General features: G+C 43.5%; 1 protein-coding gene and 1 long non-coding RNA gene across 34 annotated transcripts in view; one reads left to right on the top strand and one right to left on the bottom strand.

Moving 5' to 3' along the window:
- LOC125693953 (uncharacterized) overlaps positions 1 to 19,306 on the bottom strand; it is a 309,716-nt gene that overhangs the window by 186,522 nt on the left and 103,888 nt on the right. The gene's annotated exons all lie outside the window — the stretch shown is intronic.
- Positions 1 to 19,306, top strand: part of PAX2 (paired box 2) — an 89,582-nt gene that overhangs the window by 64,090 nt on the left and 6,186 nt on the right. For 10 of the 17 annotated variants that reach the window (XM_048946469.1, XM_048946466.1, XM_048946467.1 and 7 more), the window contains 3 exons: positions 9,380 to 9,589; positions 13,287 to 13,388; positions 19,155 to 19,241. In XM_048946469.1, the coding sequence (XP_048802426.1) occupies positions 9,380 to 9,589; positions 13,287 to 13,388; positions 19,155 to 19,241 (399 nt within the window). The other 7 variants (XM_048946472.1, XM_048946478.1, XM_048946483.1 and 4 more) reach the window with 3 other exon arrangements.

The raw sequence follows: 19,306 nt of genomic DNA, 5'->3' as shown, positions 1-19,306 counted from the left end.
TGATTTGCATAATCTATTAAAGATGAATGATTCATGATATGTTGCTGCGGGGATGGGCAGTGCTTTAAGGAAGGACCAGAGAGGTGAGGAACTCAGGGCTGCCTCCTGATCCACCTCTGGGCAGGAGCCAAGAAAGAGGCTGGGAATTCACAGCTCCCTCTCTCAAGAAGGGATACTGGCATCATAGTGCGTACTGAATTGCTGGCTGCCTGGTTTGCTACTGTATGTATATTAGCTCTGAATATATCTCTGCTCTTGTCCCAGGTGATATCTGAAACAAATCCACCCATACAGCACACAAATTCTGTGTGCAGTTATTTCAGGATGTAAGAATGTTTCCCCAGCTCAGTCTTCCCAGGCAGAAAAGGTATCACTAGCTCTTTCCAAACCAAAGCTGTCTGACACTGGATTCTTGCCCTTTCAGAAGACCTTAGAGAAAGTCCTTTTTCTGGCTCATGATGAGTATGCCTGAGCATGTTCTCTCAGCTCTCACAGGTCTAAGAACGTGCCCCTCCAAACATCAAAACCTCAATAATAAGTAATTGAAATATTAAGTACAGGTGATGCTAAAATTCCTTTAGCTGTCTGTGTGCTTCATAGAACTGATAGCTAGAAATGCTGGCAGTCACCTCCCCAACATGCAGAAAAGCTCTCCCCAAAGTCCTAGTGATCAAGTTCTGGTCATACAAACTCCTAGGACAGGAAACATGTTTCTACTGTCCTTTATAGAGAACAGACTGCAGGCATTTGCAACTTTCACATGAAGTACCAGAGAGAAAGCTCTTAAAAGCTGCCTGAGAACATGGTCTCATCTCTTCCTGCACAGGCAGGTCAGTGAGCCAGCTCCACCTTGCCTCATGTTGCATGTCTATGACAGTCAAACTGGCAGAGTTCCTGGCAGCTTCTTGGGCCATATCTTTGGATACCAGTCAGGTTTCTTAGAAGCAAAGACCCGAAGTTAAACATACCAGTATAAGGCACGTACATGCAGTTGAACACTAAGACAAGACATCTGCTGATCAGAGATTTTCTACTTCAGTTATTTCTGTTGAAGGCAAACAGATCAGGCAGTATAAATCTGTACAGGGCTAGGCAAACACAGAAAACTTCAGTAGCTTTCTTTTGTCCAGCACTTTGCACAGGACTTTGATTTCTGGGAAGTACTCAGCAGATAACACCCCACTGAGCAGAGCTCAGTTTTTAGTCACTGGCAACAGGAGTACTTTAAAAGCAGAAACTGCTTACAGAGCCTAGAATCCTTTGAGATCCCTCTTTAAATACCACTGGAAGTTGTGTCTTTTGGAATGTATGTACCTGAAGTGAGGTATCTTCAAACCAGACTTAGTTCTGCAGAAATAGCTGTGAACAGTCCTTTCCCACTCCAGGAGCTAGCCCAGAGGCTATCCAGTAGAAAGGCAGCACTGTGGGAAATCAAATACAATGGACTTCATTAAATCCTGGCAGTTTTAACTAAATAGACTTCGTTTTCCAGCCCACTGCAACAGTGTGATCTACAAAGAAGAGTGAGGCAAAAGTGATGCCCAAGAAAAGGAAGCAAAAAAAAATCACATCAGCAACTTCTAACACTGACCGCAATGGGAATATGTGAGCACTTCTCTTCCTGTGAGGAAGTGTATGAGCTCCTCTGTGCCATGGTTAGTCTGTATAAACAGGAACAGGTATAATTTAAAATCTTCGTCGCTCTCCAAACTAGCTACCAGGCTCTCTATAGAAAATGTTTCCTTTTCACTGGGAAATACATAATGACAACAACTACTCACGTTCCGTCAGACAAAGGCACCAAACAAGCACAGGTTCCATAGGTCTAACTTTCTGCCAGGCCTTCATCTCTGGCATGGGGTCAGATTTCATCACATTACATCAATGTTTACAATTCATTTACGATTTTCAACACGCAAAAATCATCCTAGTGACTGGATGTAGGGCTACTTGATGTCTAAAAGTCATGCAAAAGTAGTCGTTAAACAGCACCTGAAAGTTTTAAGACAGTTGGGATGCTAAGCACGGATAAATGGCTGGCTAGACACCTGCGTCCAAAGTTTTCTGAAATGATAAACCAGCTTTTGAGGACCTTATCCTCCTGCAAGGTGAAAAGATGATATTTCCTTCGTTTCAGCCTAGTGAGTGAACTGAAGAGAATTTTGTTCTGTTCAATAACCAGGTCATTCAAAAGTAAGAAACAAACTAGGATTTGAAAAAGCAGGAACATTTGTTTTCCTCTGTCAGTGAGTGAATTAAACTTGGTGTGAAAGGATGAGATCTATTAGTTCTAAAATCAGGTTCTATAATCACTTCAATTTCCTCCATATATATACATATCTTTTCCTTCATTTAATAAGTCATTTTTAATACAAAACCTGCTTAGAAAGGCTTGGCTTTTTTTTGTTCCAATATATTTGGGAAGTCAGGAAACTTACAGTCATTTTATACAATTAGCACGAATAAATTGCAAATACTGTTTTTAATTGAATTCTAATTTCAATTCAAATACAACTTGACACAAATCACACAGAAAAAAAAGTTAATAATCTAATAAAATAATAATATGGCCTCATCATTCATTATTTTCCCATATAATAATATGTAAAGACAAGTTACGTTGAACACCATAATTGCTTAAACAAATGTGCACAGATGCAATTCACCTACTTGGCAAAAAATGAAATAACCATGCTTACTGTAAATTTTGTATTTGTCTAAATACTTATCACCATCCTAAAACTCGGCCTTTTAGAAAAGAGCCAAATAGTGCAAATAGTGCAAAACTGATTAATCCAGCTGGCTTTTTTCAATAATGATTGAAACTGACCATTAAACTCAGTTGTACTTTTATTGTTACACTGAGAGGGGGTTCATTCCTTGTTCATATGGTGAAAATTTCCACTGCTCTGATTTCCTTCAGCTCCCGACACCAGTGAGCAACAGCTCTGGTGAAGGCTTGAATGAGCTGATTCAGGATTTCTCCAACGAACCAAGGGCCACGCACTGGCTTTGGTGATGGTGAATCTTCCAGATGAAGACCAGCAGCCTGCTGCTCACTATCATGACTACAGCAGCCAAGCAGCCTGTTAGGCACATCTCTGGCTGCCCCAGTGTCCCAAAAATGGACCATGATAATCACTCACATGGCTGCTGCGTGATTGTTACGATCCCACCATAAAGGACTAATAAATGAGACATTTTCTGTGAGGATGGAAATGTGCCAAGTTAAGCACATGGAATTGCTGCAGATGAGGGACAGAGAGGATGAGGAACGGCACCGAGTTCCACATTCTGCACTTCTGAAGTAAGTGCTTGCTTCTGCAAGGAGGCTGCAAGCCTCTACTTGAGTTGCGGAAGTGGCAAAAGTTCATAGGGCCTCTAAATCTCATCAACTGTTTCCCATATCTAAAAAGAGATAATATCTTCTCATCATGTTAAGGAATTTGGAACGGCAAAAGGCGTTACTGCTGTTCCCTGAGACCAAATGGCCGAGGGTGATGGATGATCAGATGAATCCCTGGAACTGACAGAAATAGCAGGGGAAAGCAGGAATCACACAAACTATTACCATGCTTCCAACGGAAGCTTCGCTAACAAGAACTTTATGATGCTGAAGAAGGCAGCTCATGGACCTGAAAGCACAGTGAGTTGAGGAACCCAGAAATGGATGGGACCGAAGGAAATAATGCCTTCCTTAATTAGCATAAGCGTTACAGCAAGCACAGTCAATTGGCAATCCCTGTCCAATTTCCTTAGCAAGGGGTGGCATTTAGGCTGCCACACGCTGTGACAAAAAGGGACTTTCTTTGTAGAGACGAGTTACACAGGCTTCCCAACAATTCAGTTTCTGCCTTTTCTTTTGAGGCTAAATGAAGGAACAAATAAGTTTGGCTACGATGAAAATTTCTGGGATGTAGATATTTGCTCATTGACAGCAAAGACTTTGCTTTATATCTGAGTCAAGCAACAGCTGTCAGCAGATGTTAATAACTTTTGATCTCCATCAACTCTGTTGGATTTAACCAGGCCAGCTGCTTGTACAATTAAAATTGCCCACTGCAGTCTTTCAGAGAAATGGAGAGCTCAGGGCAACCTTTGGCCCTTCTTTGTAGGGGTAGGATTACCCTGGACTCCCCAGAAATATCCACCCGACTTTCTGATCAGCAGACTATCCTTGTGATGAAAGTTGGGGAGACACCTATTGGTTGTATGAACTGCATGAAAAAATAATGTGCTCTGTTCTAATTACATTTCCCAGCATATATTTCAAAAGCATTTTGTTTAAGATGTAACATTTAAGTCCCTGCCTGCCAGGGAATGTGAGCGTATGCTTTACTTATGGTGGGTGGACTGTAATCTGTAAATGCAACACCCGAATGGGCTGGGACCCAAGAAAGGGGACAGCAGGATGAACTCACTGAACTTGTGTGTGCCAAACGTACAGGCACAGCTTTTTCCTTCTGACTTTGAAGTGCATCTTCCTCTATCAGTTCCCTCTGCAAACAAATGTAGTTAGAGCCACGGAAAGTTGACTTCAGTGGAGTTAACATTAACATTAACAATATTCAACCAGTTTCAAAGATTAAGTCCAGGTCATAGGCAGCTCCAAGTTTAGCTAGGTATGACGGCTATGAAAGGTCAGTTTCTCTCTGAAGAAACAGACAGAGGCAGCATGTCAGATTACGTGGAGAGCAGCAATTAATTAGATCAGATGAAAAATACAGATTTGTAGAATTCAGTTTGGTAAAAAATGGGATTTAGTGGATTTAAAAATTTGACATCATGGTATCAACAGTTTTTACTTTCTTGGAAAGCAATCCAAGAGTAATTCTTTCAATCCTTTTTTTTATTATTATTACTTTTCTTTAAGCATATATTTAATCAATCCACAAGTTAAGTATTGGGCTAGGAATCTGGATGGATCTTGCAGAAACTAAATAAAACCTGGACGTGAAAAATTTATTCTCCAGTCAGCACGAGTTTAAAAAAGAAGGCAAGAAACGTACAATGAGAAGTAGGTTAGTTTTTACATACTTTCTAGGTGCTCTAGCAAAGGTCTGTTACTAATACAGAGAAAGAAAAAAAAAGACGATTTTTATCTTCAGTGCCACCTGCATAATGCTCCTGCAAAATAAAGCCAGGAAAAGTGGTTCTTCTGACATGGCAGAAAGCAAAAGTCAAGACAGGCTGTGTTAGTCCGGTCTGGTCTTCTGCATGACTTTTCTGAGGCAAGATTCTCACGAGATGAAGCAATGCAACTCCACAGACTGTAGTATAAAAGCACAGTTTATGAACACTGAGAACCCTCTCCATTCTGCTTGTCACACTGAAACCTTTCTAAGGAATTTATCAGCACGGAGGAAATGTAAATATGGAAAACTTCAGTGGTGGGTACAAGCAAAGGGACCCAAACCACCTGAGATAAGCTTCAGCTTTGACACAGGCTTCCTGCATGACCTTGTGTACATCTTCTCTGTGCTGAGTTCCTCGCAGACTAAGCTGATCCCTAGGGGATGCTGTAAGGATACGTGCTCCAGAGAGTATGAGGCACTGAGATCATGAAAATATTTTAGAAAGACAGCAGGAAAAGGTGAAGGACTCCAAACACTAACAAGACCGTGTGCGGTGTTGTCAGGTGGGAGCACACAAGTCAACTCTTCCGTAGGGATGTGCCATCCTGATATTCTTCCTTTACTGCAAAGAAAAGGAGCACTAAAGGCAGCTAGATTATCTTCCAGGAAACCAGCAGTGAAAAGCGAGCCGCTTATCCAGTCCTGTGACCCCCCTGCTTCTTTCCCTTCAGCAGCAGAGAGCACGATAAAAGCTGAGATGAGTCTCTGTAGGAACCCAAAGCTGTGAATCTTCCTCTCACCCTGTCTGGCCAAAATCCCTTCATTCGCAGGGGGAATTTAGGCCAGAGATCACCGGTTCTAGCTCTCCGCCAGAATAACAGAGGAGAGGGTTAGAAAGGAAGAAAAACAGCCATAACTCAGCAAGTACAGTCAGAAAGAAAGGAGCTGGAGATGCAGAAAATATGTAGTCCTCCGCTATGTTTCCAGCTATATCCACACCCTGCTGACCCTTCCAAATTTCCCCCACCCCATTGGGTGATATTTGTTTGCTCAGAAAGAAGGCTATTGTGTACCTTTTAGAAGAAAGGAGTCTGGAAGATGAACAGATTTCTGCTCCCCTGGAGAAGGGCTGTACCTCATCCCATCCCCCAGCCATTTGCAGGTCCATTTCCATACTAGTAAGACACTGTTAGATACCCTGGGATCCCAAGTACCATCTCACCAAGGGACCCCCATGAGACTCAGAAGTGCCAGGAGAGCTGGCTTGCGGGCCCTAGCAGGACCTGGGACAGGAAAGGCCAAGTACAAAACTTCTTTCCCTGTCCTCCTCCCATATACAAAAAGAATTATTAGAGACTGGAGAAAATCAGAAATAAAAACAAAATCGGTGCAGCTGAAGTTGAGATGGTTAAAATGAAAAATGGGACTGTGTCACTCACTATCAGGTGGATAGATAGATCAATCAATTGATGTCATCGGTACTGACACAGTTTGAAGCTATAACTCACTGCTGGGGCAATTATTCCAGCACAGCAGGGGTGGGGTTATATCAGAGACAGAATCCAGGTGCTTTCAGTCAGTGAAGAGTTGGACACCAGAAGGGTAGAATTCATAAGTGCTTTCTACCAGTAACACTGCATGGGATATAAACAATGTCCACACAGTTGCAGAGTGGAAACTGAAAGACAGACATACAAATAGACATGTAAAAGTCTGAGGTGTGGTTGTGCAAACATTTGCTGTCTCACCTTGCCCTCCTCTACTCTCTGCTTTCCTTAGAGAGCAGTGCTCAGCAGCACTATGTCCCAGTTCTCTTTGCCATCTCGCTCTTGACTTCTTTATCCCCCTGCACTAAGTGGTGCTGCGTCTGCAAGGTGTGAGGAATTTTTCTTCATAAGCCTTGATGTGCTCAAGAGAAGGCTGGGCTCATCTCTGCAGTGAGCCTGACAGGGGCTTTAATAGCCTCAGAGCACCGGGACAAATAGCTTCTGGTCCCTTAACCCTGCACAGCTTTGCAAGGCAAGGCCTGGCACTGTTGTTCCCATCGTGAGGGCTTTAGGCAGCCTTTCAGGCTGAAATCCTCTCTGTGGTGGCTGGGCAGAGCGGAAATCCAGGGGCTGGATCAGATTGTCCTAATGCTACAGCAGCTTAAGCGGTCTGTTTTACCAGAGATTATGGTTTCACTTACACAGAGCGCCTGAAAAATGCCACGGTTTAGGAAGGATTATAGCTGAAAGTTCCATGCTTTAAAAGAGAAATAAAGCAGGGGAGGGACTAGGAAACCCAACGTGCCCAGGGGCTCTGCAAACAGGATTAACCTCTGCCCACAGCACCTCTTGCTTCTGCCCACCCACATTTCCCGCGTCCATCTTCTCCCCAACAGCTCCCTACACTTGACGTCTCCTGCACAGCGCAGAGAGCAGCAAGGAGACTGGAGGATGCTCAGAACCGAGGTCTCCTCCGTTTATTTTGCTAGATCTGTACACTCTCTTGCCATCTGACAGGAGAGCCAGAAGAGAAACAGCTTTGGGGGTTCTCCATCTACTGACTGGGCACTGGCTTACAAAGACTCACTTGCAGGACTGTAGGACAGTATCCAGTAGTAAAAAGCAGTGCTTGGAAGCTGATGTGCTGCTCACTCTGGTTACACTAATTAACTGCGTAATAATCACCATAGACTCCAGCTTCTGTTCATCACATCCCTAAGAAAAGTTCCTTGCCCAACAGAACTTCCAATGGCAAAAAGGGAGAAGAAACAACAATCCCCACTGAGCATACCAGAGGCTTCCAATACATAATCTAAACAAATGGGAACTGCATATCTTTTGGCCATAACTGACCCTTACTAGTCAAATGAACCATGACCATATGTCTTTGCTGCAAAGGAGTCTCACAGCTCATGGATCCTTGCCGGCCATCTAGGTTAGAGGCACTTGGAGGAGAACACAGATGGAAAATTATCATTTTTGCTAGGTAACAAACCTTTGGAAACAAACGCCTCAGGATAAACAGTATTCACAGACAGAAACTGCCCAGCCCTTAATTGTTTAGGTGAGCGCTGCAGCCTCACAATAACGTGCCTAGAGTCAGTTAAAGTCAGTTCTACTTTAATGAGGCCAGATTTATCATCTAATTATATGTCTCGTTTGTATCTCTGTATAAATCCAAACCACCACAACTAACTTACATACCATTAGCAACACTTGCCATTATGGCAGAGAGATGGCTTTTATTAATTGGCTTTGGGTGGTTGGTTTGAGAGATGATTTGGACCATGTGCGAGCATGTCATCCATGCTTCTCTTTCAGGTGTTTAAGTACAGGACTCCACTGCTGCTGACCCAACAGTGCAGCACCATGCTTTAGGTCACAGAGTTCTACAGTTCCCAGACCTGCTTCTGGGAGCTCAGTTAGGAGCAACTTAGAGCTGTATCTGTTGTGCTTGTGCAAATCTGCACATCAGAAATGGAGGTCCAGTGCAAACAGCAGTGAAAATGAGACCTTGTATAAGTTTCCCACATTTTCTCTCCTCAATTCTATCTGTTCATCAGCCTATCTGTCTAGAAACACTGTGCTCTAGGAACTACCAGAGGCAGTACTGAGTGCACGCCACTGTAAAAAAGATCAGTTGATTATTTATCTATTTATTTACCTATTTAATGGCACAGCTCAGTTTTTCATTTTAACCACTGCAAACTTCAGCTGCACCTCTTTTGTCAAAGCTTTTAAGGAGCTTGACTTGACAAGCTTTGGCCATTACATCGAGCATCCTCTTTAACAGATGCTCATAACCATGCCGCTCTCCTGGGGAAGATAACCTTGGGTTTGAAGAGACAAAGGGGTATAATTCCCTGGGCCAAACTGTGTGAGCATAGCATCGTCATGTGAGCAAGAGAAAGCAGCAGGAAAGGGAGCATAGAAGCTTCAGAGCATTCTTCTCCTTCCCAACCCTATGCTTCTTCCTGTCCTCCCTCTCCCGCATGTTCACTCCCACACTCCCCTGCATCCCATTCCTCCCATCTGCCACCGCACTCCATTTTCTCGTACCCTGCTGCCCTGCAGAGGCATCACTGCAGTCAGAGCCTAGCCCCCGGGTGCATTTACTGCTGTTGTCTCAGCACTGGCTCCTCTGATCTACTCCTAACCTTTTTTATTTTTATTTTTGTTTTTAAATTAGTTTCCCTGTAGATTTTAACCACTTCATTTTCATTTACCCATTTTGTTCTTCCTCTCCTCCCTTCCCACCCTCCTCTTCCTCCCCCTGTTCCCTTTGTCTGTCTGTGTCCATCCCTTACCCTACCACAGAAAACCTCTCCTCTCCCCTCAGTATAAAGCAAGAGCCTCATGGAGCCTCTCTCACCCCTTTCACCCCCACCACGCCGGTCGGCTCTGGGCAGGCTGAGCTTCAGCCCTTCCACATGACCCTTTCAGACGATGCGTCCACGCCTTGCTACAGTGCCTTCCTTCATCATGGTGCCCACTTTGGGCAGTCCAGCAGCCAGCCTCTGATAGCAGGTAACCGGCCTTGGCCACGAACTCAGCGGGGGTGCTGCAGGCAAGGGGGTCAGTTTCACCTGATGGGGAGACCAGTAAATGCTGCAAGCTCTTTGAGTGCAAGTGGGAAGCAGAGCAGCGGTGTTCTGGTTCTGTGTATGCAGCATGCGTTCTCAGCTCCATGGAGAGTCACAGGGAGATTTCATGCCTGTCCTTCATTTTTGCAGAATAAAACGGGAAAAAAAGCTGTAAAAGCATAGAAGGTGTCCCACCTGGATGGGCTTGGGGCTTAGTAGGGAAATATTTGTACAGCAAAATCCTGCATTGTCTCCATAACCAGAATGCCCCTGTGTACAGTGGGCCCAGCAAGGCTTCTGTGCACTAGCCTAAGGTAGATGATTGAAGCTTGACTAAGTTAGCCAGCCCTGAGACTGCCAGATGGTTGTTCAGCACGGCTTGTGAAAGCTACCAAGTGAGAGCAGTATGTAGTTAGTAGGTGAGCAGCACCCCAGCTACACTGTGAGCTGCACTGAGGCAGCTGCTTCACTGGCACCTCGCGTGATAGACCAGGCAGTCAAGACAAAAGGCATGGTCTTTATGCCATGACCAGAAAGGGTTGGTTAGAGACTCTGAAGCCTTACAGTCAAGTGAATGCAGACCTGTGGTGGTGGCCTTCAAGGGAAGGACAGAAGTAGGTGGCAAAAATGGAGCACTTAGGAGCAGCAGGCTGGAGGGGAGAAAGGAGAGCGGAGTTTAAGGTAGGTACAGGGGAAGTTCCTGTGTGAGGTGACTGAAGTGTCATTGCTGCAGAAGCTCAGAGGTGGCTAGGATGAAATAGTGGCAATCTTTTTAGGTGACGACTGAGAGTGTTGTCACTCCATTGCCAAAGAACACAATTTGGGCAAGTTCTTCAGAGTGCAGACCACAGTTCCACAGTGCTCAAGAAACGTATCTTACCTTTGCCTCTTTCACATTCCTATCATTTTTTTCTCTTTGGACCTAACATCCTGCCTTTGTCTTCTTAGATGACATTTGTGCTTCCAAACCTCCCTGTAGGACAGTAGCAAGCAACTACAGAAAAGAAATTTGTGTTCATAACACTGTCCAAATCTTACTGCAGCCAAAAAGAGCCCCTAAGCTCCAGGTATTCCTTTAAGACAGGGCTTATACTGACAGATTCTCTCCAACAATGCGGTTCAATGGGGATGCTGTCATGTATGACCACTTTCTAAGCTAGAAGGCACTGTTTTTCAGGAGAGGAAGTTGCTTTAGGACCTTTGTGGAGAATTAGACTTGGAAGAAAATGTTCAAAAGCTCAAAGAAAGGCAGGGTGACGAAGATGAGAAGAGCCTCAGAAGGCTCTAGGAGAAAGAAGCGTGACTAGAACTGGAAGCATGCTATAAAGCAGGACAAGTGCTGGTTTTGCCATAGCCCTCCAGTACAAGAATTTAATGATCTTGTTTACCTGGTAGTAACAAGAGGAGGCAGTGGAAGGGGGTTGCTTCTATGTAGCAATACTTAAGAGTCCCTCTGCAGGATCTTACTCACATTAGTGATACTGTACTTGTTTGTTATCTACAAGATTGGGATTTTGACAGATGATCACTTCCCAGCAAATCTTCCACACTGCATTTTGAATATCAGCCTCTGTAAGCTCACATCTGAATAAAAACACAGGGGCATATGCGTGCAGATCAGGTAGCAGAGTGAGTGTGTACGTATTCCCACTTGAATGGAAGTGTCAAAGTGAATTAATTATGCCTGTTACTACATAATGTTCTCTCTAACTTTTCAGTGACGCTGTTTTCTCACTCATCACCTGCCGTTACATCTCAGACTAGTGAATATAGAAAACCAAAAATACATGCATTTGAAGCACAAAAATTTCTTCCCTTAAAAGAATGTGAGAAAAAAAGAACTACATCTAGTAGGCGTTAGTCATGCTGCTTAATGTGCATCTACACATCACTAAAGCAACGCCGGTGGTTGAGAAGAGTAGAAGAGTGTAGAATACAAATCCTCAAAGCCTTATATATTTATTTTTATCAATACTGGGGAGCGGCTGGAATCTCTGCCTAGCAGTTCTGTGGCCATTATCTCAAAGTGAGCTGGGAATGTCAGCTGTGGCTCAGGAATCTCTTCAGGGAGAAAGAACTTTTCTTTTTCCTTGAGCAAATCAGCTCAGCAGCCTTTAGTCAAGATCTACAAAAGCAATGACACTGCTTTAGCCCACCTAATTCTGGAGAAATTTCCTCCCCCAGGAGTCATTCTCCATGTTGATTTTCCATGGTTTTGCTCTGCCATGTAACTGTTACTTATTTCTGACACCTGTGACAACATCCATGCTTGTTCCAGGGCCTGCTTATCAGTTACTGTTCTGCCTTAGTCAAGCTAAAGCAATTCTTATTCTTCCCATCACACATCCCAGCACAATTCCAGTGATTCCACTGGTGTCAGTGGGACATCCTTAAACTGTCACACTTCCAAAGGCAAATCAGACTCCAGCTCTCTAAGAATAAGTATCTCTTCAGAAAGGAGCAACAATTGGCACAAACTTCTTGGTGAGCTACAGCTCACCTAAGGAACATAAGGAACACGAAAGGCTTTGGATGGCAGAACAGGCTGAGATCTCAGTAGACAGCACTGGATGTTGAGCTGTAAATCTCCCAGCAGCTGCAGGGCAAAGATTATCTTAATTCATTTAGTCTTTCTTTTTTTTTTTTTTTTTTTTTTTTTTTGGTTTGGTTTGGTTTTGGCTTGAAACTCCCAGCAGCTTTTGAGATGATTTCAGTTCATTTAAATGCAATAAGCACTAACAGCAAAATGCCCTTCTGGCTGGCCCATTTTCTGGCTAACCAGTCCAAATGAGGAAATGCCTCTGGCATCAACCAAGAAGCCTCCAGCTGCACTTCCTATGAGATGAAAAATAAACTACCATCATCCACTTGGCCCACACTCCTTTCTACATCATTGGTGGAGACAAGATACCAAGACTTGGAGAACTACTAACAAAAACTTGGATCTGTGCTAAAATGAAGTGAGACTGAAATTAATTTGCACAATTCCATTCTTATATATCACACCAGCACCTGGAAGGTGTCCAACAAGCACTGATCTCACGATAGGCACTGTGCGAATGTACTGGGAATGTGCCCTTGCACCAAAGAGTTTGCAGCATAAAAAGAAGCACAGACAGGTGAAGTGACTTGCCTAAAAGTATCAGCAGGTGAACAGCAAGAAGTGGGAACAGAGACAGATGCAGAAAACACTTGGATCACTTTCTAGTGCCTTACACATCGACCATGCCCTAAGGCAACATCACCACATTTTTGGAATGGCATCGACTGCTTATAGAAGGGACCTCAGCTACTCTGGCCATTAATGTACTGCCATTCTTTGTGAAGCTTAGGGCCGTTTTGATTTAGCTAAAACAGATCCAACATTTCTAATGGACTAAAAAAAATTTGACAGCGTAAACAAATTCTTTTGAGCCTCACAGTGCAAAGTTTTAACATCCATCCTTATAACCTGAGACCAAAAGTGCCACAGTCTTTCCCCAAAATTTTCAGAGGAAGGTCAGCATCTATGTGCCGCAGGCCACACAGCTCTTGCCCAACAGACTGCTAGTCAGATGGTGGTGGGGTAAAAAGCGATATCAAATCAATATTGGATGATCCTATCCCTTCTGATCCCCTGTTCCGATTCTTTCCTTTTTCAGGTCGTGATATGGCAAGCACCACCTTGCCTGGCTACCCACCCCATGTTCCCCCAACTGGACAAGGCAGCTACCCAACCTCAACTCTGGCAGGAATGGTTCCTGGTAAGTCCAGAATTCAATAATGGTGCACGTGTGTTTGAACAGTATACCAGCAGTGTAACAGCTTTCACAGTTGGCTTTGTTATTGCTTTGCTGCCACTGAAGTCTATTCTTTTCACAAAGAATATGTCAGGTGCCTATAACCAAAGTAGCTCACCACCCATTTTGCATTGTATGTCTGTCCCCTGGTAACTGATTCACTGCTGCTATGGGCAACTAGCTATCTATAACCTGTACCAATTAATTGGTAATTAATTAACCTTAGTATTCATTAACTAATGTAATTATTTTTCAATGATCCGTGCAGGTTATTATGTACTGCTCGTGGCTCAGGATATTCAGCTGTTCACTAACTTAGGGTAACAACTTACGTCTGTCTAAAGGCAGGGCTTCAAACTGCAAACCATCAACGGTAATTTAAGACCTGCAGTTTTTGGAGACCTACTGTCCACAGCCTGGACTAGCTAAGAGCTCAGCAATGATTAACAGCATTTCAGGAGAAACTAACTATTCACTTTCAACAGCCAACAACTTACCCACTCTCCGTTTATATGACAACGCCTCCAGCTCAAGAAAGTATCTACCTAATCCTACACTGCAAGGCAAACTGTTCCTTTGCCACTCAAATCCTTGGAAGAAATACATTCTTTTGGCAAATGTCTTGAGTAATACTGCCCAGGGTATGGGGAGCTCAGGGGATCATTTACCCTTGAAAAATGGAGAAGGTTATTCCCACAGTCTCTACTCCCCAGTTCTCAGATGACAGCTAGCCCAAGCAGATAAATGAAGAGGCAGGATTTTCAATTCTCAGCCACAGTAGCTCAGGACTTCATCTGCCACTGATTTCTGCTTATGGGAGCTGCAATTGCTAATGAGCGGGTAGAAACTGTTCTGCAACCTCTGCTACCAGAGGAATGACTCAGACAGCAACTGCGAAGTGTAGCAGCAGAAAGTTGATAACAGAAAGCTTTTAGATCACTGCAAAATGATTTCCACAGTTTGTGAGTCTAATTTAACTCTCATCCAAACCTTGAAACAGCCAACTAAACAAGCACATGCTGCAGAGCACAGTTAATCAGTGAAAATATCACCAATAGGGGATGTTTGTAGGTCAGCCTTAACACCTTTAAACAACCAATCACTGCTTGTATATCACAAAGTGTGGTTAATACTATGGTCACATTCCACAGCTAGCAAGATGCCCACTACTGCATATGATCCCAAGACATATAAAAAAACTCTTGGACTATGCTGCGACTACTGGATCAGGCAAAGATAGCAAATGGGTACCTTCTGTAACCTGCCTTCAGTCCCTCAGTATAGATGACTGCTGAATTGTTGGGGTGCTGCAGTGTTTGCAGAACCCAGGGCATCCCCTTCTACAGTTTTTCAGAGAGATGGTTTCAACTCCACTTGGCTCCAGAATCAGAGGAGCACTATGATGATATAAATCAATTTTAAAAAGCACTCTGTAACAGTAATTCAGATTCAGTTTACAACATACATGTCAGTTATAGTTCATAGGTCATGCCATACAGAAGTGATTGGTAGCACTAAAACAGATGACTCTTTGAATACTTATTTCTAAACCACAGGCTCTTCTCAACTTTTAATACACAAGATCTCATGTTCAGTGTCTGCTATGTAATTTTAACACCCTCAATACAGGGGTGATACTGACTCCTAAACTGGGACAAAGATTTTGAGACTGCTAATCACAGGGATCATTTATCCAAGAACAGGAGATCTGTTGCAGAGGCTAATTAGCGTAAGACAAGAGTGCCTCTAAAAACACACAGATACTGAAATTAAAAAAAACCAAAAAACTAGGAATAGAATGATGAAGAAGAAAGCTGAGTTACGTATACTCCAAAGAGATTATCATCCATGTCTAACAGACATCTTTACATTAAAACTGATGCCCAGATTCAGTCAAGGAAAGTCTTCCTGTGGCCTGCTTGGGCATCCTGCATTAGTTACTGCATCTTTCTACATAGCACCGAGTCCTGGCTGTGCTGGTCAGGCCCCGCTGGGCAGCCCCAGCCTGGCAGCCCTTCTGTTCCTGTTTTCTTATGTGATGGAAGCCAACAAGCTGGAGATGAAGAGGCTTCCTGGGGAGGAACATAAGATCAGCTCTAATGGGTGACACCGCAGGACTCTTCAGCCAGTGCTCTCTATCAGAGGCCAAAAGTGAATCTTGGGAAGAGTGTAAGAGTAAAGCAAGCCAGTATCGCACTTTCTCGAAAGATCTCTCTGCCTCCAATGAGTTGCAGCTCATGGACTTTCTAAGGCAGTTAGTATCTTCCAGTTTAATACTAAACACTCTGGACAAAATGCCCTTCCATAATCTCAAGCAGTGCCTCCTGAACCAATATAAGCCTTTAATGTCTGTAGCAGCCTATGGCAAAAAGTTCTGTAGCTTAACTGAGTGTTGTGTGAAAACTACCTCCCTTATTTGTTCTGAACACACCACCTGCTAGGCTCACTTCATGCCTCATAGTTTCTGTATTAGAAGTCTGAACGTACCAAGATTTAAATACAGATACCAAGAAATACTGTTAGTAAAGGTTCCCAGAGTGCAGACTGCACAGAATATGGGCCTCATGAGATCGATCCGCTGTGCTTGCTGCTAAGCGTCCATGCTGAAAAGGGAAAACAAAGCAGCACGTCACCAGTGCTTTGCTATGTGCCTGTGGGCCAACAGGACCAGGAGCCCGTGCTTTGGGTGTGTCAGAAATACAGAGCAAGGTGACAGGAAAACCAGCATCATTGTCCAGCTATAAGCGGACGTGAGAAAGAAGCTCTGTTTTCCCTAAATAAAGGCTCTAAGCTAAAAGCAGAACCTGGATAGAAAGCAAAATTTCCAACTCATTCAAAATTCTGATTTTTTTGACATTTGTTTTCATCTTGCATTGGAATGAGGAGTCAGAATCTTGAAATTGTTCAATTTGCAAACATCAGGATGAAACATTTCAATAACGACAACATGTTCTAGATGTCAGGACATATTAAAATAATAGAAGAGATGAAAGGAAATTAAATGAGATGAGAAAAGCAGAATGAAACAAAACAAGAAAGATGAAACATAATACTTTGTTTTAATTTGCAATCATTTCTGAACTTTTCCTTCCAAAACTCCCCTGAGTTGACAAGCTCATGCAAAACATTTCCATTTCGATGAGACAGCATTTTCCAGCGGAAAGCAGTAACTGAAAAGACTGACCAGTGCCAACCATAGCTTTCTGTTCTACCCATGACAGCCCTTCACTGGAGTTCTCCTCACGTGGTCTAGAGAAGAGCTTGTCTCCATTAGCTGTACATCCATGCAACACGGTCAGTCATGCATGCCAGTATCTCGGAGGTCAACCCACACGATGTGGCAAAATACACGTCCTGCATTTGCAGTTGCCCACAGTTTCAGGTTATTGGATGGACATGGATGGAAACAAGCAGTCCCTGCATGCATACCTGAAAAAGCAGTGTTAGTCACTCAGAGAAGGATGAAATCCACCTGAGAAGTGCTTCCTGCAAAGGTAACAGAGCACTCTGATCCCCGGCTCACTTCTTCCACTTTCCCAGAAAGGCCATCAAGATTCTGCAGTTTTGGTGAAGTGAGCATTCTCTGAAAGGAACTGCAGTTTTCATAGAGCAGCACAGAGCCTGCAGAGGGCTGGTGATGGCAACGGCAGGGAGTCGTTAAACAGAATCCAATGTTGATGAGGAAATTACACTTGTTTCATTAGTGATCAGGGAAGGCGATAGCTCAGTTCCTCTTGGTCACAGTTGAGCTCAAAAGCTCATTATCCTGCTGCATGCATGCTTTCACTCCTCGTCAATAAACACTGTTTCCAGTGGCTGCCCTCTCTCCTCCCTGGTTCTCCATAGCCAGGGCTCTTTCTCCTCTACTTAACCCGGGCTTTAGGAATTGCTATAAACAGTTTAGGATGACAACTGGGAAGAAAGTGAGACAGAAGCCCTGAAACATCAGAACTTCTCGATGCAGAGAGGTTAACTCTTTGTGAGGCATTTCAAAGCAGTAATTCCCATCTGTGTTGGTTTTTTTGCTTCCTGGGGGGTCGAATTCATCCAACTGTACCCACAGGTGATTTGTGGGAGAGGTAAACCTGGACTGCGCATTGCTTTTTGCCTTTGTGTCCTACTCCAGGGCATCTTAGTCATCACAATGGGCTTCACCTATTCCTTCCCAGCTACCCGTTGGGATTTTCAGTGCAGAACGTTTCTAGATATGGAAACATGCTGAATTATTGTCACTAAAACAACGTTTAAGGTCTGTCATATGAAATACATTTGTATGCTGAAATTAAAACTACTGTAAAGGAGCTTTGGATGGTAATTGGTTTGGAAACACATATGCTGCTTTGGTTATTGTTCTGAGCACCTTTAAAGGACCCAGCCAGACAGATTCTGCTCCAGTTTAAATCACTGCAAATATACCAGCTTCAACAGACTTCACTTCTGCCATGTGAGAATACAGGTTTTTGCTTTAACTCTCCTGTGAAGGGGGATTTGCAGAGATTACAGTGTAATTAATTGACATTTCTTCAGTAACTGCAACACAGGCATCCAGCGCATCTTGCATTGCCTCCTCTTCCTATTCCATGGCATCTAGCAGGGACCCCAGCTGCTCTCCCAACACTTCTTTGTTCTCCACACACCCTTTGGAGCAGACCAGAAGCTATGTCATGCTGTTCACTCATTGCCTTTTGAGCACATAATGCCTTTCAGATGTCACCCATTGCGCATTGGTACTGCATCAAATTGAGTCAGATAATGACTTTTTTTTTAAGTTTTGGGAGATGTATGTACTTTGAAAGCAATACCATACCTACTCAGTTCCCAAACATAATTCCCATAGCCCTGCACAGACATCTATAAAACAATAAAATATTTAAGATGACAACATTCAAATCTTGGTTCAGAGTCTTATTAGATCACAAAGTTCACAACTAGCATGCTTTGGGCCTTATTTGCCAAATGTGAAGAGAGATCCATAGCCCAGCTCTTCTTCCAGACTCAAGACAGCACCTAACGTAATAACCATTGGAAATTTCTTTTCTGGAACTGGAATACAGAAAGTTTTCTCTGTAACTCACTGATTAATCGTAAGTGTGAGTCTCTGAATCACTTTTATGACTAACATCATCAAAGAACAAGAAAGAAAGAGTGATTCATATGTTTTCTATTTTGTCTTCTATTTAATCCTACCCTGCTCTCAGCACAGCACCAATAACAAGCTCAAACAATATGCTTCTGTACCCTCAGTAGCCCAAAGACAAAACTTAGCCATACATACTGACAGCAACAGCCCTGCTGGCTCTGAGGAGTTTAGTTGTTACCTTAAAGCTCCCGTGCCATTTCTTGACACTGATTCTATTTAAAAGAAAGCTGATAGACGTAGAAAAAGCTTGCATATCCAATCATACTACAACCTGAGAATCAGAAATCAGAAGGCAAAGAAAAATAAACCAGTTTGTTTATTATTTGTACTTTTGAAATATACTGTTTTAAACTAATTTCTTCATTCCAAGGTCAATCTCTTGATGTTTAATTGTGCAGATAAGCAACACTGCACACAGAGCGCACAAAACCTATGGTGAGCTGAAGGGCACAGCCCCAGCTGAGCAAGGAAGCGACATACACTAGTTTTCCTGATGGCATATGGATTCAACAGGAACATGGGCTAGATGAAGCAGCAAACATACATCTACTGCCTTCACCGTATTTCACAACTTCCTTGATTTCTTGCAGGGAGCGAGTTCTCAGGGAACCCCTACAGCCACCCTCAGTACACAACCTACAACGAGGCCTGGCGGTTCAGCAACCCTGCATTACTAAGTGAGTACCTCTTTGCCACCGCACCCCCAGCTTCGCGCTCCTTCTGTTTGTCTCTTTGTTTTCTT

The sequence above is a fragment of the Lagopus muta genome, chromosome 5 (assembly GCF_023343835.1).
Source record: "Lagopus muta isolate bLagMut1 chromosome 5, bLagMut1 primary, whole genome shotgun sequence".
Classification (NCBI taxonomy): domain Eukaryota; kingdom Metazoa; phylum Chordata; class Aves; order Galliformes; family Phasianidae; genus Lagopus; species Lagopus muta.
Note: the sequence above shows the minus strand (reverse complement) of the source record. Positions and strands in the feature narration are given on the sequence as shown.